This window comes from Anolis sagrei, chromosome Y, assembly GCF_037176765.1.
Source record: "Anolis sagrei isolate rAnoSag1 chromosome Y, rAnoSag1.mat, whole genome shotgun sequence".
In the NCBI taxonomy this organism is placed as follows: domain Eukaryota; kingdom Metazoa; phylum Chordata; class Lepidosauria; order Squamata; family Dactyloidae; genus Anolis; species Anolis sagrei.
Genome location: NC_090035.1, coordinates 80,238,513 through 80,260,191, shown reverse-complemented (window position 1 = coordinate 80,260,191; position 21,679 = coordinate 80,238,513). Strand labels below are relative to the sequence as shown.

Genomic DNA, 21,679 nt, shown 5'->3' with positions numbered 1-21,679 from the left:
ACGTGCCAAGAGGAAGAACACCTCAGCAAGCGAGAGTCCAAAAGTGGCAGGCTCAAACCCAGGCTGATACCAAATGAGAGACTCCCCCCTGGGCACACAGAAGACGGGGCGACTTGGAAGGCGCTGAACAGACTGCGCTCCGGCACCACAAAATGCAGAGCCAAGCTTCAGAAATGGGGCCACAAAGTGGAATCCACGACATGCGAGTGTGGAGAAGAGCAAACCACTGACCACCTGCTGCAATGCAACCTGAGCCCTGCCACATGCACAAGGGAGGACCTTCTTGCGGCAACACCAGAGGCACTCCAAGGGGCAAGAGACTGGTCAAAGGACATTTAATAGAATACCAAACTCACAAATTTTGTATTTTGTCTGTTTGTTTGCTTTGTTCTGTTAGAAATGTAATATAATGGACTGGTTGCCCTGACACGACAAATAAAATAAATAACCATCTCCCAAAGCAGTTACTCTACTCCAAATACAAGAATGGGAAATGGAATGTCAGTGGACAGGAAAAGAGACTGAAAGATGGGCTCAAAGCCAACCTTAAAAACTGTGGCACAGACACCGAGAACTGGGAAGCCCTGCGCTGTGAGCGCTCCAGCTGGAAGTCAGGTGTGACCAGCAGTGCTGCAGAATTTGAAGAGGCACGAATGGAGGGCGAAAGAGAGAAATGTGCCAAGAGGAAGAAGATGCGTCAAGCCAACCCTGACCAAGACCGCCTTGTTGCTACTAGAGGTTTACAACAGGCTTTTTTCTAAGTAACAGGGAGGATCAGAACCTTTTCTGTTACAGCTGCCACAAGTTAATTGGGTGTGTAATCTGCTCCAGCATATCGCAAAGCACTAGGTTTGCAAGCTTTGAGTTCTGCATTTGGCTTAGCTTGATGGCTGGTTTTGAGGTGAAGAAACCTTTGGCGGTTGCTGGGAGTGGTTACGCAGCGTCCTGAAGCTGAAGCCGTTTGGAGTGCCAAGGAAACCACTTGTTTATGGCAAGATAAGGACATTCTACTGATAACTAAGTAAAGAGACTGTATTATTTTACCATCGTGTAAAGCAGAAGACTCACCGGAGATATTGCTTGTTATATATCGGTGTTTCATCTACGCTGATGATCGTGCCATTACTGCTCAAGCAGGGAGCTTTGAGATGGTTGAACAGAAGCTCTCTGAAGCTCTAGGTGCTCTTACTGCCTATTACAGGGAAAACCAACTGATCCCTAATCCATCTAAAACACAGACATGTGCCTTTCATCTCAAGAACAGACAAGCATCCCGAGCTCTGAAGATCACCTGGGAAGGAATCCCACTGGAGCATTGCAGCGCACCCAAATATCTGGGAGTCACTCTGGACCGTGCTCTTACCTACAAGAAGCACTGCCTGAACATCAAGCAAAAAGTGGGTGCTAGAAACAATATCATACGAAAGCTGACTGGCACAACCTGGGGATCACAACCAGATACAGTGAAGACATCTGCCCTTGCGCTGTGCTACTCTGCTGCTGAGTATGCATGCCCAGTGTGGAACACATCTCATCACACTAAAGCAGTGGATGTGGCTCTTAATGAGACATGCCGCATTATCACAGGGTGCCTGTGCCCTACACCACTGGAGAAATTACACTGCTTAGCCGGTATTGCACCACCTGACATCTGCCGGGAAGTAGCAGCCAATAGTGAAAGGACCAAGGCAGAGACATCTCCAGCCCATCCCCTGTTTGGGTATCAGCCAGCACGTCAACGACTTAAATCAAGAAATAGTTTTGTAAGATCTACAGAGACACTCACTGGAACACCTCAGCAAGCGAGAGTCCAAAAGTGGCAGGCCCAAACCCAGAACCTCAACCAATGGCTGATACCCAATGAGAGACTCCCCCCTGGGCACACACTGGGCGACCTGGAAGGCACTGAACAGACTGCGCTCTGGCACCACGAGATGCAGAGCCAACCTTCAGAAATGGGGCTACAAAGTGGAATCCTCGACATGCGAGTGTGGAGAGGAGCAAAGCACTGACCACCTGCTGCAATGCACCCTGAGCCCTGCCACATGCACAAGGGAGGACCTCCTTGCAGCAACACCAGAGGCACTCCAAGTGGCCAGATACTGGTCAAAGGACATTTAATCAACTCTCATACTCACAAATTTTGTAATCTGCTTGTTTGCTTTGCTCTGTTAGAAATGTAATATAATTTGACTGGTTGTTCTGACACGACAAATAAATATATCGGTGAGAACAATTCTTGTTTTGCTTTGTGTTTCTGACCTACTGTAAATAGAACTATATTTTTGTTTCTACTTAAAGCAACAGTCGTGTGTATCTTTTGAGTTTTTATCATACTGGGAGTAAAAGGGGCTGAGATATTCTGTGGGCTACTAACACTATTTTGACACGCCTTACACCTGAAAACCGATGTCCTCATTGCGGGAGAACATGTGGATCAAGAATAGGGCTCTACAGTCACCTACGGACCCATCGCCAAGATACCAGACTTGGAGGACCATCGTCCTCGGGCTACAAGGGATCGCCTAATTATTTATTTATTAATTAATTTTATTTATCGTGTCATCAGCAACCATTGTATTACAATTCTAACAGAGCAAAACAAACACACAGATTAAAAAGAAAAAGGGGGAAAAAACACACAGATTTTGCAAATTTGGTATTTGGTTAACTGTCCTTTGACCAGTATCTGGCCCCTTGGAGTGCCTCTGGGGTTGCCGCAAGAAGGTCCTCCATTGTGCATGTGGCAGGGCTCAGGGTGCATTGCAGCAGGTGGTCAGTGGTTTGCTCTTCTCCACACTCGCATGCCGAGGATTCCACCCTGTAGCCCCATTTCTTAAGACTGGCTCTGCATCTCGTGGTGCCAGAGCGCAGTCTGTTCAGCGCCTTCCAAGTCGCCCAGTCTTCTGTGTGCCCAGGGGGGAGTCTCTCATCTGGTATCACCCATGAATTGAGGTGCTGGGTTTGGGCCTGCCACTTTTGGACTCTCGCTTGCTGGGGTGTTCCAGCGAGTGTCTCTGTAGATCTAAGAAAACTATGTCTTGATTTAAGTCGTTGACGTGCTGGCTGATACCCAAACAGGGGATGAGTTGGAGATGTCTCTGCCTTGGTCTACTTCCCGGCGGATGTCAGGTGGTGCAATACCGGCTAAGCAGTGTAATTTCTCCAGTGGTGTGGGGCGCAGACAACTTGTGATAATGCGGCATGTCTCATTAAGAGCCACATCCACTGTTTTAGTGTGGTGAGATGTGTTCCACACTGGGCATGCATACTCAGCAGCAGAGTAGCACAGCGCAAGGGCAGATGTCTTCACTGTGTCTGGTTGTGATCCCCAGGTTGTGCCAGTCAGCTTTCGTATGATGTTGTTTCTAGCGCCCACTTTTTGTTTGATGTTCAGGCAGTGCTTCTTGTAGGTCAGAGCACGGTCCAGAGTGACTCCTCCCAGGTATTTGGGTGTGCACAAGGGCGTATGTCTTCACTGTGTCTGGTTGTGATCCCCAGGTTGTGCCAGTCAGCTTTCGTATGATATTGTTTCTAGCACCCACTTTTTACTTGATGTTCAGGCAGTGCTTCTTGTAGGTCAGAGCATGGTCCAAAGTGACTCCCAGGGATTTGGGTGTGTTGCAATGCTCCCGTGGGATTCCTTCCCAGGTGATCCTCAGAGCTTGGGATGCTTGTCTGTTCTTAAGGTGAAAGGCGCATGTCTGTGTTTTAGATGGATTAGGGATCAGCCTAAGTAAGTCACAAACAGATTTCCTTAGCTTCTCTGATATCCCGCTAAATACTGCAACCACAATTAAGGAGAAAGCAAAAATAAAAAACAGCCAAAAGCAAAGGAAATAATGAACCTTTTCCACTCACCGAACACTTGCCGACCCGGCCGTACTTCCTTCCTCCTTCGGAAACCAAGTAGATGTAGACAAAGTTATCGTGGGAGCCCAACGCCAGGTATTTGCCATCTGCAAAAAAAGAGAGCAAAAGGTAGAAGGAAAAGTTGCCCAGAAGGCAAAGAGAGCAGAAAACATCATGGATCCGAATTGCAATTTCCACTTTTTTGCCCATTTTGAACTGGTCGCCCCAGAGTTCCTACCTGGAGAAAAGCTGACGACGGAAATTTGCTCGGCTCCATCAGTGTGGATTGTCACCAAATCTCGGGTTTCTGTGTCCAGAACCATCCATCTAAAGATTTAAAGGTCACAATGAACTACCTAATGTTTGACCTTTTCCCATCCTTGTGGGAGGCTTCTCTTATGTCCCCACATGGGGAGCTGGAGCTGACAGAGGGAGCTCAACCCACTCTCACTGGATTCAAACTGACTGACCACAAGGGATGAGACGATCTTAGCGTTGAACCAAAGTCAAAGGGGAAGCTGCTTCCGAAGCGCCTGGAACTCCACTTTGAGGGACTTATTATCTAATGTAATGGCCATGTCTCAATGCTATGCGATTCTGGGATTTGTAGTTCGGTGAGGGATCCGCCTTCTTTGGCAGGGGAGGCTCAAGGCCGTGTCAAACGATATCCCCCAGGATTTCATAGCCTTGAACCAAGGTGATGAAAGTGGGTTCGTTCTGCAGCATAGATTCATCCCAATGAATCTATGCTGGAAGTTTTGGAACCAAAAAAGTCATGAGTTCGAAGCCAGCCCGGGTTGAAGTGGGTTTCCCACCAATTGTGTGTAGCCTGTTGTCGACCTTTGCAACCCGAAAGACAGTTGCATCTGTCAAGTAGGAAAATAAGGTGTGGGGAGGCTAAATTAACTGATTTATGAGGCCATAAAGAAGACTCCAGCAAAGCATTCCTGCAGGAAGTATGCGGGGAATGCGGAAGTGCTTCATCAGCGTCGCAGATGGACGATGAAAGCGACAGCTCCCCTGGTAGCCAGAAAAAGTTACAACAGCCTCTGTGTATGTCTGTATATGTTTGTATGTCAAAAAATGGCATTGAATGTTTGCCATATATGTGTACACTGTAATCTGCCCTGAGTCCCCTGCGGGGTGAGGAGAAGGGCGGAATATAAAAGCTGTAAATAAATAAATAAATACATAACTCCAACACTTTTGTTTTATATTCTGCTCTTCTCACCCCAAAGGACACATATATGGCAAACATTCATTATACACTGACAAGACATAGAGGTATATATATACACTTGCCAGTCTTCGGCATCTTGGAGGCTGTGCTCGATTCCGACCACAGGGGGTGCTGTCGCTCCACTTTCCCTGCCGGAGAGCTTTGTTTGTAAACTTCCTCCTTAATCAAATCACTGGCATTTTTTCTGGCATTTCCTTATGGATGCCTTAAATACCTCTTTGCTTTAAGCAGTACCTATTTATCTACTCACATTGCTATTTTCGAAACTGCTAGGTAGGTAGAAGCTGGGCTAAAGGCCAGGAGCTCACCCTGACCCAGGCTTCAGACTGTCAACCTTCCAGTTGGCAAGATTTACTGCAGCTGGAGATTAACCTGCTGTGCCAAAGCCCACAACTGTAATCTGCACCTTTTGTGGCCAAATTACAAAGAGCACCACATATTATATATGGTAGTAAATGCTTTTTGTGGTTTTGAGGTTTTGAAAATGGAGGTGCTCATTCAATTCGGTGGTGCATGAGACTTGAAGAAACATGGAACAAGTTGTTTCCGACTTCTGGTGATACTAAAGTGGACCGATCTTGAGTTGATTTTCCTGGGAAGATCAACTCAAGAAAGGATCCTGGGAGACCCTTATCCCCCTCTTTCTTTCTTTCTCTTCCGTAGGGGTCAAGGGGGACCATTACCTGCCCGTGACGGTGCCCACCACCAACACTGATCCACTGGGATGGAAGCCTGCAGAGCGCGCTGCATCCTGGAGGAGAGGAGGAGACCCATCAAGGGGATGGGAGACCATGCATAGACCACCCCATGGACCACCAGGCCAAGACTGCCCCCAAACACCAGCCCTGGATGACCCCCTATCACACTCACCTCAATCCCCTTGCTCCACAAGGGCTGGTGGGTGGCCACGCTCCAGAGGTGGACCTGCTTGTCTTGCCCACAGGTCAAGAACTGGTCCAGGGTGGGATGGGTGGCCAGGCCCCAAAGTTCCTCTGTGTGTCCCTATGGAAGGAGACAGGGAGAGAGATGGTCACTTGGCATTGGGATCACATTGACTCCTTTCAGGGCCATTCCTGGTCATAATATTGCTGGAGCTTGGTGAGTCTCTAGTACAAGTTTGGTCCTCCAGGTGTTTTGGACTTCCTCCCACAATTCCTAACAGCCTTGCAGGGTGACCAATAGTCATGGCATTGGATTTGCCTTGACCACCAACTCCTTGAAGGACCACCAAAGGTCAGCACACTGGACCTAGTTTGACCATCTACTCCTTGGAGAGCCTCTGATGGTTATGACGTTGGACTCAACCTGACCATCGGCTCCTTGCATGATTCCCAATGGTCATAACATTGGATGTACCTCAACCATCTACTCCTTGGAGAGCCCCTGATGGTAAAGGCATTGGACTCACCTTGACCATCTAGTCTTTGCAAGGCCACTGATGGTCACAACACTGAACTGGTGGCCATAACACTGGCTTTACCTTGACAATCTTCTCCGTGCAGGACGACTAATCGTCATGCCATTGGACTCAAACTGACCATCTAATACTTAAAGGACTACTGATGGTCATGCCCTTGGGCTCATGTTGACCATTCATGCCTTGCAGGACTTCCAGTGGTCATAACATCTACTTCTTGAAGGGTAACCAATGTTCAAGGCATTGAACTTGCCTCAACCATTAGTTCTTTGTTGACCCACCAATGACCACAACATTGGACTTACCCTGACCATCTATTCCTTGCAGGGTCACCAATGGTCTTATCAATGAACTTACCTTGACCATCTAATCCTTGGAGAGCCACCAATGATCACAACATTGGACTCACCCTGACCATCTACTCCCTGGAGAGCCACCAATGGTCTTATCATTGAACTTACCTTGACAACTGGTTCCTTGTTGAGCCACCAATGATCAGAACATTGGACTCACCCTGACCATCTATTCCCTGGAGAGCCACCAATAGTCTTATCATTGAACTTACCTTGACAACTGGTTCCTTGTTGAGCCACCAATGATCACAACACTGAACTCACCCTAACCATCTACTCCCTGGAGAGCCACCAATGGTCTTATCAATGAACTTACCTTGACCATCTACTCCTTGGAGAGCTACCAATGATCACAACATTGGACTCACCCTGACCATCTACTCCTTGTAGAGCCACCAATGGTCTTATCAATGAACTTACCTTGACCATCTACTCCTTGGAGAGCCACCAATGATCACAACATTGGACTCACCCCGACCATCTACTCTCTGGAGAGCCACCAATGGTCTTATTATTGAACTTACCTTGACCATCTACTCCTTGGAGAGCCACCAATGATCACAACATTGGACTCACCCCGACCATCTACTCCTTGGAAAGCCACCAATGGTCTTATCAATGAACTTACCTTGACCATCTACTCCTTGGAGAGCCACCAATGATCACAACATTGGACTCACCCTGACCATCAACTCCTTGGAGAGCCACCAATGGTCTTATCAGTGAACTTACCCTGATCATCTACTCCTTGGAGAGCCACCAATGATCACAACATTGGACTCACCTTAACCATCTTCTCCTTGGAGAGCCACCAATGGTCTTATCAATGAATTTACCTTGACCATCTACTCCTTGGAGAGCCACCAATGGTCTTATCAATGAACTTACCTTGACGATCTACTCCTTGGAGAGCCACCAATGATCACAACATTGGACTCACCCTGACCATCTACTCCTTGGAGAGCCACCAATGATCACAACTTTGGACTCACCTTGACCCTCAAAGGGCCACTAATGGTGATGGCATTGGTCTTCCCTTTGTCCTCAAAGGGGAATTTTTGTCAGATGTGGATAACTGAAACTGTGGATACGGGTGCCATATTGTATCTTACCTGCACCAGGAGGGAGAAGCCAGTGGCCAAGGACCCATGAAGGACCGAATTCCGTGTGGTGCCCACAAAGAGGGAGTCCCCCTTCCCTTCGGCCACAGTGCGCACCGGCCCAAAGCCTTCGGGGACCTAAAGAAAGGGAAAGACCAGCCGTCCACATCACATTCTCAGAGGAACCTTGTCAAACTACAAGTTCCAAGAGTCCATAGCCAGGAGCCATGGCGTCAAACTGGATTCGCTCTAAATGAAGTTCAACAGGGACAAATGCAAGATACTCCACTAGGAATAGCTAGGAATACAGATAGTGGAACCGGACCTCGTTTGTGGTCTGTTCTTTGTCCCTGATGAAGGCTAGGCCAAAGGATATTGGCTAGATTCCAGAAAGGGGGAATTTTGTTTGGAATGATTATCAGCTATTAATTTCCTGAGATAATCTCCTGTTTTGTTAACATCAAGATTTGAATCTAGAACCCATCTAAGAATTGTACATCAAAAGTAACCAGAAGCTTATGTACCAGTAACTTACTGAAACCACTACACATTTGTACCAGAACAAGTTTAAGCCTGTTAAATAAACGTTTTATTTTTGTTAACACTTTATAACAGCCTCAGTGTGAACACCATTGTGATTTAAGCCCTCTAAAGAAAACAAACACTATTGTAACACAAAAGGGCGTTACTAAGTATACTCTCCACATACAACTCAGCCTGAATACCAAGCAAAAAGGTGGCAGCGAAAACAATTGAAGAAACAGTTTCAAGATCTCCCAGTTGCCTCTTTCCTGTTTTAAAAATTCCCCTACACCTATATATAATTTGGTTGGCAGCTTGTGGGATTCACTATTTTAAAATCCTCTGCTAATTTCCCTGCTAAGTTCCTTATAATTAGCGGCAATCGGTTGGTATAGTTTTCCCCAGGTTCCTTATAATTGGTGGTACAGAGGTGCAGTAACGTTATAGTGTGAACACCATTGTGATTTAAACCCTCTAAAGAAAACAAACACTATTGTAACACAAAAGGGCGTTACTAAGCCCCACCTCAGAGTCTAAGTTTGTCTGGGGAGGCCCTGCTCTCGGCTCCACCTCTATCACAAGTGAGGCTGGCGGGGACGAGGAGCAGGGCCTTCTCGGTGGTGGCCCCTCACCTGTGGAATTCACTCCCCGGGGAAATTAGATCAGCGACATCCCTCCTTGCCTTTAGGAAAAAATTGAAAACATGGATTTGGGACCAGGCATTGGGATAATCTGGCAGATAAAGAAAGGACCTTGACGATGGACAGGAATTGACTAAGTGGAATGGAATTATGGAACTGTGAAAAACGAATGCTGACCATGAGATTAGTTTTATTGATTGTGTTATATACCGACTATTTTAACTGTGATAATTGTTTTTAACTGCTGTTTTGTACATATGTGTATTTTATGTAGGCATCAAATTGTGCCTTTTTGTAAGCCGCCCTGAGTTCCCCCCGAGGGGGTTGAGAAGGGCGGGGTAGAAGTACTTGAAATAAATAAATAAATAAGTTTACTCTCCACATACAACTCAGCCTGAATACCAAGCAAAAAGGTGGCAGCAAAAACAATTGAAGAAACAGTTTCAAGATCTCCCAGTTGCCTCTTTCCTGTTTTAAAAATTCCCCTGCACCTATATATATCCTTATAGGGTGTATAGGAGGCCGTAGGAGCACCGAGTAGCTGGAGTCCATCCATAAAACAGGAGTTTCATTCATAAAAAAAGGAATCCCATTAATAAATAATAGCCAAATTGGTCAGATGCTAGTTTGGGTCACAGGGGCGTTGCTATGTAGGGCCGTGGAAGAAGCCTTAGGTTCCCACATGGGGGAGAGATAGGGGATTATGGGATCATTCCAGCCTGTTGCCCCGAAGCTTATGTACCAGTAACTTACTGAAACCACTACGCATTTGTACCAGAAGAAGTTTAAGTCTGTTAAATAAACGTTTTATTATTGTTAACACTTTATAACAGCCTCTGTGTGAACATCATTGTGATTTAAACCCCTAAAGAAAACAAACACTATTGTAACACAAAAGGGTGTTACTAAGTTTACTCTCCACATACAACTCAGCCTGAATACCGAACAAAAAGGTGGCAGCAAAAACAACTGAAGAAACAGTTTCAAGATCTCCCAGTTGCCTCTTTCCTGTTTTAAAAATTCCCCATCACCTATATATATCCTTATAGGGTGTATAGGAGGCCCTAGGAGCACCCAGTAGCCAGAGTCCATTCATAAAACAGGAGTTTCATTCATAAAAAAGGAATCCCATTAATAAATAATAGCCAAATTGGTCAGATGCTAGTTTGGGTCACAGGGGCGTTGCTATGTAGGGCCATGGAAGAAGCCTTAGGTTCCCACATGAGGGAGAGATAGGGGATTATGGGATCATTCCAGCCTGTTGCCCCGAAGCTTATGTACCAGTAACTTACTGAAACCACTACGCATTTGTACCAGAAGAAGTTTAAGTCTGTTAAATAAACGTTTTATTATTGTTAACACTTTATAACAGCCTCTGTGTGAACATCATTGTGATTTAAACCCTCTAAAGAAAACAAACACTATTGTAACACAAAAGGGTGTTACTAAGTTTACTCTCCACAATACAACTCAGCCTGAATACCGAACAAAAAGGTGGCAGCAAAAACAACTGAAGAAACAGTTTCAAGATATCCCAGTTGCCTCTTTCCTGTTTTAAAAATTCCCCTGCACCTATATATATCCTTATAGGGTGTATAGGAGCACTGAGTAGCCGGAGTCCATTCATAAAAAAGGAGTTTCATTCATAAAAAAAGGAATCCAATTAATAAATAATAGCCAAATTGGTCAGATGCTAGTTTGGGTCACAGGGGCATTGCTATGTAGGGCCATGGAAGAAGCCTTAGGTTCCCACATGGGGGAGAGATAAGGGATTATTATTATTATTATTATTATTATTATTATTATTATATTATAACTTTATTTGTACCCCGCTAGCATCTCCCGAAGGATTCAATGCGGCTTACACAGGCCGAAGCCCCAAAACACAATACAACAATACAATACCTAAAGCAAATTAAGAACAATTAAGCAGAGAACAAAAACAGTAACAATACAACAAGACACTATTAAAACTGGGCCGGCCAGAGTAGTGGGTACAGGATTAAAAGTGCTGATGTGGCGGGAGGAATGTAGGATTGTAAAGTAAGTGCAGTGTGCAGTGATCTTGGTTCTACTAAAGTGCTTCTAGGACTTGGTATTGGGGGTTCCTAATCTTATGAAAAGGCACATTGGAACAGCCAGGTCTTCAAGTTCTTTCTGAAGACTGCCAGAGAAGGGGCCTGTCTAAGGTCTTTTGGGAGGGCGTTCCAGAGTCGGGGGGCCACCACAGAAAAGGCCCTGTCTCGAGTCCCCACCAAGCGCGCTTGCGACGCGGGCGGGATCACGAGCAGGGCCTCTCCAGATGACCGGAGTGAGCGTGTGGGTTCGTAGATAGAGATGCGGTCACGCAGGTAGGATGGTCCCAAACCGTTCAGGGCTTTGTAGGTAAGCACCTGCACCTTAAATTGGGCTCGGAAAATAAACGGCAGCCAGTGGAGCTCCTTAAACAGGAGGGTTGACCTCTCTCTGTAAGGAGCCCCGGTTAACATCCTGGCTGCTGCCCGTTGGACCAATTGGAATTTCCGAGCCGTTTTCAAGGGCAGCCCTACGTAGAGCGCATTGCAGTAGTCCAATCTAGAGGTGACCAAGGCATGGACCACCCCGGCCAGATCAACCTTCACGAGGTACGGTCGCAGTTGGCGCACGAGTCATAGAATCATAGAATCAAAGAGTTGGAAGAGACCTCCTGGGCCATCCAGTCCAACCCCATTCTGCCAAGAAGCAGGAATATTGCATTCAAATCACCCCTGACAAATGGCCATCCAGCCTCTGTTTCAAAGCCTCCAAAGAAGGAGCCTCCACCACACTCCGGGGCAGAGAGTTCCACTGCTGAACGGCTCTCACAGTCAGGAAGTTCTTCCTCATGTTCAGATGGAATCTCCTCTCTTGTAGTTTGAAGCCAGTTTGAGTCTCAATTGTGCAAAAGCCCTCCCGGACACCGCCGACGCCTGAGCCTCAAGCGTAAGTGATGAATCCAAGAGGACTCCCAAACTGCACACCTGTGGCTTCAGGGGGAGTGTAACCCCGTCCAACACAGGTAGCCACCCTATACCCCGATCCGGTTTACGATCGACCAGGAGGACCTCTGTCTTGTCGGGATTGATCTTGATTATGGGATCATTCCAGCCTGGTGCCCTTGGCGAAACTATGAATTCCCTGATTGTACAGAGTCCTGGAAGGGAGGGGTCACCTCCGATGACATAGATGCGCCTGGACGTCAGCAACGAGGAGAACAGACAGGATTAACTCCCACAAGTGGGGCAGTGGGGCAGAGCCTCACAAAGGGAGGCATAATTCCCAGGCATTTGCATGAGAGCGGATCCAGTGAGTGCTTCTCTCTCCCGAAAAGTAGGCCAAGTTTGACGGGATTTCTTCCCTTAGAGGCAGGCGATGTCGAGATTAAGCAGGAGTCAAAAAAATAAAACAGACAAAAGACTCCACGGAATGAATTCTTTTTGCATTTCGGAACAGATCAGGGCCAGAGCGTCTCGTCGGTTTTCAGGCGTTGCAATTAACAGTGGCACCTGCACACCTGGCACAATACCTGGCTGGCAAAGGCAAGATGTCGGATAACAACACAACGTTGCGCTCATTCCGATCCTAACAGGATGGTCCTTGCACCTCTGTTTCCCTTTTCGGGCTGTGAAAAGAACCCCCAAAGTGGGATTTAAGGGTTCTTGGGAATCACACAGTTGGAAAGAGATCTCCAAAAGTCATCTAGTCCAACCCCATTCTTCGGAAGACACAACCCAAACCGTCCCGGCAGACGGCCATTCAGCTTCTGCTTATAACCTCCAGAGGAGACTCCACCAGACTGCAAGGCAATCTATATTGTAGAAGAGTTGGAAAGGGGGTTTCAAAGGCTATCCAACCTGCTTCTGACATGCAGGAAGGCACCACCCGATCCCTCCTGACAGATGGCCATCCAGATGCTGTTTAAAGACCTCCTGAAAAGGTGATTCCACCAGACTCTACAGAAGCCTATTTTGCACAAGAGTTGGAAGGGGTCTCCAAATGCCATTCAGTCCTACCTGCTTCTGACATGCAGGAAGGCACCATCTGACCACTCCCAACAGATGGCCATCCAACCTCAGTTTAAAGACCTCCAGAAAAGGAGACTCAGATGGGCTCTAAAGCAGCCTATTTTGGGGAAGGGAGCCCCATAGGCATCCAGTCCAACCTGGTCCTGACATGCAGGAAGGCACCACCTGATGCCTCCCAAGAGACGGCCATCCAGCCTCAGTTTAAAGACCTCCAGAAAAGGGGACTCTGTTGGACTCTAAAGCAGAGTTGGGAAGGGAGCCCCCAAGGCCATCCAGTCCAACCTGCTTCTGTAATGCACGAAGGCACAATCAGATCTCTCTCAACAGATGGCCATCCAACCTCAGTTTAAAGACCTCCGGAAAAGGAGACTCAGACGGGCTAAAGCAGTCTATTTTGGGGAAGGGAGCCCCATAGGCATCCAGTCCAACCTGGTCCTGACATGCAGGAAGGCACCACCTGAACCCTCCCAAGAGATGGCCATCCAGCCTCAGTTTAAAGACCTCCAGAAAAGGGGACTCTGTTGGACTCTAAAGCAGAGTTGGGAAGGGAGCCCCCAAGGCCATCCAGTCCAACCTGCTTCTGTAATGCACGAAGGCACAATCAGATCCCTCTCAACAGATGGCCATCCAACCTCAGTTTAAAGACCTCTGGAAAAGGAGACTCAGACGGGCTCTAAAGCAGCCTAATTTGGGGAAGGGAACCCCAAAGGCCATCCAGTCCAACCTGCTTCTGACACGCAGGAAGACATCACCTGATCCCTCCTGACAGATGGCCATCCAGCCTCATTTCAAAGACCGGAAAAGGAGACTCTGTCAGACTCTAAAGCAGCCTATTTTTGCACTAGAGTTGGGAAGGGGTCTCCAAAGGCCATCCAGTCCAACCTGCTTCTGTCATAGAGAAAAGCACCATCAGATCCCTCCCGACAGATGGCTGTCTAACTTCTGTTTGAAGAGAATTCTGTTCCATGACACCCATATTACCTCATTCTCCTGCAGTTTGTGGTAATCCCGACCCCAAAGGACCACCCTCCGGTCTCTTCCGCCTCCGGTGACGATGGTCCCGTTCCGCAAGACGCACAAGCCAAAGATGCCCCCTTCGTGGGCCCCCGGCACCGCGTGGCAGATTCGGTTCCCTCCTAAAAAGACAACAAACGCCTTTGGTTAAACAGGGGAAAGACCCTCGAGCAAACACACGCATCCACACCTCTCTGAGACGGTCCTCCCTTTAGGAAGAAATTGTCTAGCATCACACTATGCAACAAAATCTGCAAAATGGGTTGAGATAGAAAAACTAGAGCAGAATGTGCTGCAGGATGACGTCCCTCCCGCAGAAGCAAAGTTTGTGTAGTTTCATACACTTTCCCCGTGTTTTTAGGATGGAACGAATTAGGAAATGATCTTCACAACCCAGAACGAACATCATGTTACATAGCAGAATCCAAACCATCTTCCAAGATGGAGTTGCAGGACTCTCCTGCCCATTTTTGCACTACAGAATGAATGCAGTTTGATATTGTTTTAACTGCATTGGATGAATGCATGGGAAGCATGGAAGTTATAGTTTTGCAACAACAACAGCAACTGCCAAAGAGTGCTGGTGCCTTACCACATTACAGCTTCCAGATTTCCTTAACATTGAGCCATGGCATTTCATGTGTTGTCAAACTGCACCAATTCTACAGGCCTCTATAGTGATTAGAGTGCTGGTGTGGAAGGAGAATTCAAGAGGTTCAAAAACAACCTGTTTGTATTCCTGTGTGTGGAACTTTGTTTTAAGTAACTCAACTTACAAGACAGTTTTGGGAACTGTTATATGAAAGATACCTCTCTGAGGACAATATTTAAAGCCTCCAGGTAGGAGGAGAAGAAATATAGTAGGCCTCTATAGTGATTAGAGTGCTAGTGTGGAAGGAGAATTCAAGGGGTTCAAAACAACCTGTTTGTATTCCTGTGTGTGGAACTTTGTTTTAAGTAACTCAACTTACAAGACAGTTTTGGGAACTGTTATATGAAAGATACCTCTCTGAGGACAATAGTTAAAGCCTCCAGGTAGGAGGAGAAGAAATATAGTAGGCCTCTATAGTGATTAAAGTGCTGGAAGAAGAATTCAAGAGGTTCAAAACAACCTGTTTGTATTCCTGTGTGTGGAACTTTGTTTTAGGTAACTCAAGTTATAAGACAGTTTTATATAAAAGATACCTCTTTGAGGACAATAGTTAAAGCCTCCAGAGAGAAGAAGAAGAAATATAGTAGGCCTCTATAGTGATTAGAGTGCTGGTGTGGAAGGAGAATTCAAGAGGTTCAAAACAACCTGTTTGTATTCCTGTGTGTGGAACTTTGTTTTAGGTAACTCAAGTTATAAGAAAGTTTTATATAAAAGATACCTCTTTGAGGACAATAGTTAAAGCCTCTAGGGAGAAGAAGAAGAAATATAGTAGGCCTCTATGGTGATTAGAGTGCTAGTGTGAAAGGAGAATTCAAGGGGTTCAGATGAAAATTGTGCACTTAACTCTCCACTTATTGTGAACAGGAAAATATTTTACTTTGGCCAATGATTCTACAAAATCAAAATTAACGTGCCTTGGAGCTCATAAAGCTCACACTCTGGGAACTCAGAATGTCTCGCTAACCATCTAAAGGACTGCCTGCCATGTCACCAGACATTCTTGACTTTTCTATGGAAAGCATGGAAGTTATAGTTTTGCAACAACAACAACAATTGCCAAAGAGTGCTGGTGCCTTACCACATTACAGCTTCCAGATTTCCTTAACATTGAGCCATGGCATTTCATGTGTTGTCAAACTGCACCTATTCTACGGGCCTCTATAGTGATTAGAGTGCTGGTGTGGAAGGAGAATTCAAGAGGTTCAAAACAACCTGTTTGTATTCCTGTGTGTGGAACTTTGTTTTAAGGAACTCAATTTCTAAGACAGTTTTGGGAACTATTATATGAAAGATATCTCTTTGAGGACAATAGTTAAAGCCTCCAGAGAGAAGAAGAAAAAATATAGTAGGCCTCTATAGTGATTAGAGTGCTGGTGTGGAAGGAGAATTCAGGTGGGTCAAAATAACCTGTTTGTATTCTTGTGTGTGGAACTTTGTTTTAAGTAACTCAAGTTATAAAACCATTCTTATAAGACGTACCCGCGCCCTGAACTGACCTTTTCCCCAGATGTAGAGGTTCCCCCCGGAATCGCCGGTCACCGTGTCCCCGTTCTCCGTGAAGGCGATGCATAGGACGTACTTGGGCTTCTCGTGTTTCTGCAAGATGAGTTCCATTATCACTTCCTTCTGTCCGTTTTGAGCAGGCATGGGCCAACCTGGGCCCTCCCTTCAGGTGTTTTGGACTCCAACTCCCAAAATTCCTAACAGCCTACCGGCTGTTAGGAATTGTGGGAGTTGGAGTCCAAAACACCTGGAGGGAGGGCCCAAGTTGGCCCATGCCTTGAGAAGATCGCATCTTTCCCAGGGTGCAAACGACAATGCATCAACTCCTTTAACAAACACAGCAAAACCGGTTTGCCTAAACGGCGTGTATGTAAACATACAAAGACAATGCGTGCTAATATTTGTCAACTAGGAAAGGGAAAATATCAACATGCCTCTATTTACTTGAGTCTAATGCTTGCCTAGTTTTGGGTTAAAGGACCCCACCAAAATCAGGGGATGCATTAAATCCACCCCACATGGTCATCTTGGGCTATACACTATCATATAAAATCCACATTATCTGCTTTGAACTGGATTATATGGCAGTGTAGACTCACATAATCTGGTTCAAAGCAGATAATGTGTATTATTATCTGCTTTGATAATATTTGATCATGTGGCAGTGTAGAAAGGGCCTATCTGAATGGCCGTGGCTCAATGCTATGCGGCCCTGGGATTTGTAGTTTGGCCAAAATGTGAACCTTAAGTTTGGGAGTTGTAGTTCACCTACATCCAGAGAGCACTGTGGACTCAAACCATGATGGATCTGGACCAAACTTGGCATGAATTCTCAATATGCCCAAATGTAAACACTAGTGGGGTTTGGGGGAAATAGACCTTGACATTTGGGAGTTGTAAATTGCTGGGATTTATAGTTCTCCTACAATCAAAGAGCACTCTGAACTACAGTAATGATGGAATTGAACTAATCTTAGCACACAGAACTCCATGACCAACAGAAAATACTGGAAGGGTTTAGTGGGCATGGACCTTGAGTTTGGGAGTTGTAGGTCACCTACACCCAGAGAGCACTCTGGACTCAAACAATGATGGATCTCGGCCAAACTTGGCACGAATTCTCAGTATGCCCAAATTTGAACACTGCAGGAGTTTGGGAGAAAATAGACCTTGACATTTGGAAGTTGAGGTTGCTGGGATTTATAGTTCACCTACAACCAAAGAGCATTCTGAACCTCACCAGCGACAGAATTGGGCCAAACATCCCACACAGAACCCCCATGACCAAAGTCATGTTTTATGATGGTCTTTGGTGACCCCTCACGATCCCCCGCAGTGGTCCCGACCCCCAGGTTGAGAAACGCTGTTCTGCAGCATAGATGCACCCCAAAGTTTTCCTTTCCATTGCTGGAAGCTTTGGGGTTCGCTTTTGTTTGTAAATCAGGAATCCTAAGCCTTTGCAATGTACACTATTTGTCGTCGCGCATGACATTCGTCGGCAAATTCTTTGGTTTCAGGGTTTTGCAAATTGAGCTGCACCTGAGATCCAATAGTGCATGAGGCTCAAGGAAATAGGGTAACGTGTTCGGACTCAATCCACTTGGAAGTCACCCGTTGAGATGACCATGGATCAAATGTATCCTCTGCATCTCAAAGCATCCTCTGCAGCTCGTCCCAAAGTTTGACCCTTTCTGTCATGTTCTCACCTCGAAAATGCCCTGCCGCTTGCTGAGGCTGCCTCCTTCCAGCGTCCAGAAGTGGATGTGGGATTTCCCACAGGTGATCAACAACGTGGGCTCCGTCGGGTGGAAGGTGGCCGCCAGGACGGATTCGTTGGAGCACTTCCAGAGGAAGGAGAGAGAGAGCATCAGGTGCATGCTACACACCTTTGGGCAGCAATCTCCACAATCCCGCGCCATGCATGGAGATACATCCAGACTGCGATTGCAAGTAAACAAACAAGTTTCCAATCACTTACTTTCACGTCGGCAAGCTTCTGCTCCTTTTGCCAATCCCAGACAGAGAGGACGTGGTCATTGGAGTCATCCACTGCACAAAGGAGCCCGCCTCCATTCTAGGGAGAGATATATTATTATTATTTCCCTATTACTATAATTTTCCTATTATTATTATTATTATTATTATTATTATTATTATTATTATTAGTAGTAGTAGTAGTAGTAGTAGTGATAGTAGTACAATATGCCACTTAGCATTATTATTATATCCTATTATTATTATTATTATTATTATTATTACTGCTAGTAGTAGTAGTACAAAGGAGCCCGCCTCCATTCTCGGGAGAGAAATATGATTATTTCCCTATTACTATAATTTTCCTATTATTATTATTAGTAGCAGTAATAGTAGTGGTGGTAGTAGTACAATATGCCACTTATCATTATTATTATATCCTATTATTATTATTATTATTATTAGTAGTAGTAGTAGTACTGATAGTAGTACAATATGCCACTTATCATTATTATATCCTATTATTATTATTACTAGTAGTAGTAGTCGTCGTACTACAATATGCCACTTAGCATTATTATTATATCCTATTATTATTATTATTATTATTATTAGTAGTAGTAGTAGTAGTACAAAGGAGCCCGCCTCCATTCTAGGGAGATAAATATTATTATTTCCCTATTACTATAATTTTCCTATTATTATTATTATTATTATTATTATTATTATTATTATTATTACTAGTAGTAGTAGTAGTAGTCGTACTACAATATGCCACAGCATTATTATTATATCCCATGTATATTATTATTATTATAGTCCATTTATTATTATTATATTGCACTTAAATAACTATTATTATTACATCCCATTTATATTATTATTATTCCATTTATCATTATTATATCCCACTTACATAACTATTATCATCACATCCCATTTATATTATGATTATAATAGCCCATTTATTATTATTATATACCACTTAAGTCCCGCTCACATCTTGTATTGGCAAACGCAAAGAGTTTCTAGAATACTCTGGGCTCATTTTGCAAAATAAGAGAAGTAGAGTTTCATGCTATTTTTCGAGTGGAAGGTGGTGAATATGGGTCCCTTTCAGGATTGCTTTAGCCGTGCATTCCTGCACCACAGAATGAGGTTAGACTAGATGGCCTTTAGGGTTCCTCCCAGCTTTAATTGTATTATGCAACTCACTCACCGACTTGGAGAAGCCCACACAGCTGACCGCCCGGTCAAAGGGTCCCGGTCCCAAGACGTGGAGCGTGTTCAGGCTGACCGAATCCCAGACCCTCACATGCGGAGGAAGCGGCTGCCGGGAAAAAAAAGGAAAAATATTATATACAACAAAAGATTGCTCCAGGCACTGCCAGGCCATCAAATGCTAATCAAGGTGGTCAGCTGAAACATTCACACCTAGCTCCAGCAGACAAGAGTTCTTTGCCCCACTCCAGCCATTCCACAGATATATAAACCCATTGTCTTAATTCCAACAGACCTCACTACCTCTGAGAATGTGTGCCATAGATGCAGGCGAAATGTCAGGAGAAAATGCCTCTAGAACATGGCCATATAGCCTGGAAAAACCTACAACAACTCAGTGATCCTGGCCATGAAAGCCTTCGACAATACAAGGTTATGATACAAACTCCGTCCAATTTTGGAAACACTTTAGAAACTTTTTTCCCCCACTCCCCAATTCTGTAATGAGTATTGCAACATTCTTTTCATTGATCACACAGGCCTATTGTTTACTTAATTTGCTTATTATTTGCATGACCTGCTGGTACTGACAAATGTTTCTGTGATTTGTTTTGAGCGTGTCCAAACAGATTGAACAAACACAAAGGAATGTGTCCCTGTTCTTTCCTGTTCTATTTTGGAGATCCAGACACATCTTCCCTGCCAGCTTTGGGCACAAAAATCTGGGACTGGGTGAACAAACCCTCATTGAGTTGAGATCGTCTCGTTTGGCATCATAAATTCATTCCGGGATGGTGAGTGACCCTCACCTTGCCATCTTTCGACGTTCCGGCCACTTGCCCGGTTGCAATGGTCACCATGTCCGGATGGACAGCCAGGCTATGGACAAAAGAAAGGGAAACAAGTTCGTATACAGAACACTATGTCTCCCGAAAGACCACCCATTCATCCCTGATGATTAGTTTATCTAATACTAGTTGTACCCACCACGCGTTACTGTGGCCAACTTTCCCTCCCTCTTTCTCTCCTTCCTTTCGTTCTTTCCTTCTATCCTTCCTTCTCTTCCTCCTGCCTTTCATCCCCTTCCTCTTTCTCCCCATTCTTCCTTCTCTTCCTCTTCCCTTCCCCTTTCTCCTCATTCTTCCTTCTCTTCCTCTTCTCTTCCTTTCCCTCTTTTCTTTCCCTTCCTCTTTCTCCCCATTCTTCCTTCTCTTCCTCTTCCCTTCCTCCCCCTTTTCTTTTTCTTCCCCTTTCTCTTCCTTCCTTTTCTTCCTCTTCCTTCCCCCTTTGCTCTCCCTTCCCCTTTCTCCCCATTTTTCCTTCTCTTCCTCCTCCCTTCCTCCCTCCCTTCCTTCCTCCTTTCTCTCCTTTCTTTTCCTCTTCCTTCCCCCTTTCCGTTCTCTTCCCCTTCCTTCTCTTCCTCTTCCCTTCCTTCCCCTCTTTTCTTTCCCTTCCTCCTCCCTTTTCTTTCCCCCTTTCTCTCCTTCGTTCTTTTCCTCTCCCCTTCCCCCTTTTTCTTTCCCTTCCCCTTTCTCTCCTTCCTTCCTTCTCTTCCTCTCCCCTTCCTTCCCCTTTTTTCCCTTCCTCTTTCTCCCCATTCTTCCTTCTCTTCCTCTTCCCTTCCTTCTGCTCTTTTCTTTCCCTTTCTCTTTCTCTCTTTCCTTCCATCTCTTCCTCTTCCCTTCCTTCCACCTTTCTCTCCTTCCTTCCTTCTCTTCCTCTTCCATTCCTTCTCCCCTTTTCTTTCTCTTCCTCTTTCTCCCCATTCTTCCTTCTCTTCCTCTTCCCTTCCTTCCCCCCTTTTCTTTCCCTTCCCCTTTCCTTCCTTCTTTCTCTTCCTCTTCCATTCCTTCTCCCCTTTTCTTTCTCTTCCTCTTTCTCCCCATTCTTCCTTCTCTTCCTCTTCCCTTCCTTCCCGCCTTTTCTTTCCCTTCCCTTCCCCTTTCCTTCCTTCCTTCTCTTCCTCTTCCATTCCTTCTCCCCTTTTCTTTCTCTTCCTCTTTCTCCCCATTCTTCCTTCTCTTCCTCTTTCCTTCCTTCCCCCCTTTTCTTTCCCTTCCCCTTTCCTTCCTTCCTTCTCTTCCTCTTCCATTCCTTCCCCCCTTTTCTTTCTCTTCCTCTTTCTCCCCATTCTTCCTTCTCTTCCT

The 21,679-nt window shown here is 45.5% G+C and overlaps 1 protein-coding gene across 6 annotated transcripts in view; it reads right to left on the bottom strand.

Annotated features, from left to right (window-relative positions):
- The window catches only part of LOC132780806 (echinoderm microtubule-associated protein-like 2), an 89,396-nt gene that overhangs the window by 8,543 nt on the left and 59,174 nt on the right, over window positions 1-21,679 (bottom strand). For all 6 annotated transcript variants that reach the window (XM_067461805.1, XM_067461804.1, XM_067461806.1 and 3 more), the window contains 11 exons: window positions 20,342-20,411; window positions 19,531-19,641; window positions 18,316-18,411; window positions 18,044-18,178; window positions 16,331-16,430; window positions 14,150-14,304; window positions 7,975-8,100; window positions 5,963-6,094; window positions 5,776-5,843; window positions 4,091-4,179; window positions 3,862-3,959 (listed from right to left, as the gene is read on the bottom strand). In XM_067461805.1, the coding sequence (XP_067317906.1) occupies window positions 3,862-3,959; window positions 4,091-4,179; window positions 5,776-5,843; window positions 5,963-6,094; window positions 7,975-8,100; window positions 14,150-14,304; window positions 16,331-16,430; window positions 18,044-18,178; window positions 18,316-18,411; window positions 19,531-19,641; window positions 20,342-20,411 (1,180 nt within the window). The remainder of the gene's footprint in view (window positions 1-3,861; window positions 3,960-4,090; window positions 4,180-5,775; window positions 5,844-5,962; window positions 6,095-7,974; window positions 8,101-14,149; window positions 14,305-16,330; window positions 16,431-18,043; window positions 18,179-18,315; window positions 18,412-19,530; window positions 19,642-20,341; window positions 20,412-21,679) is intronic.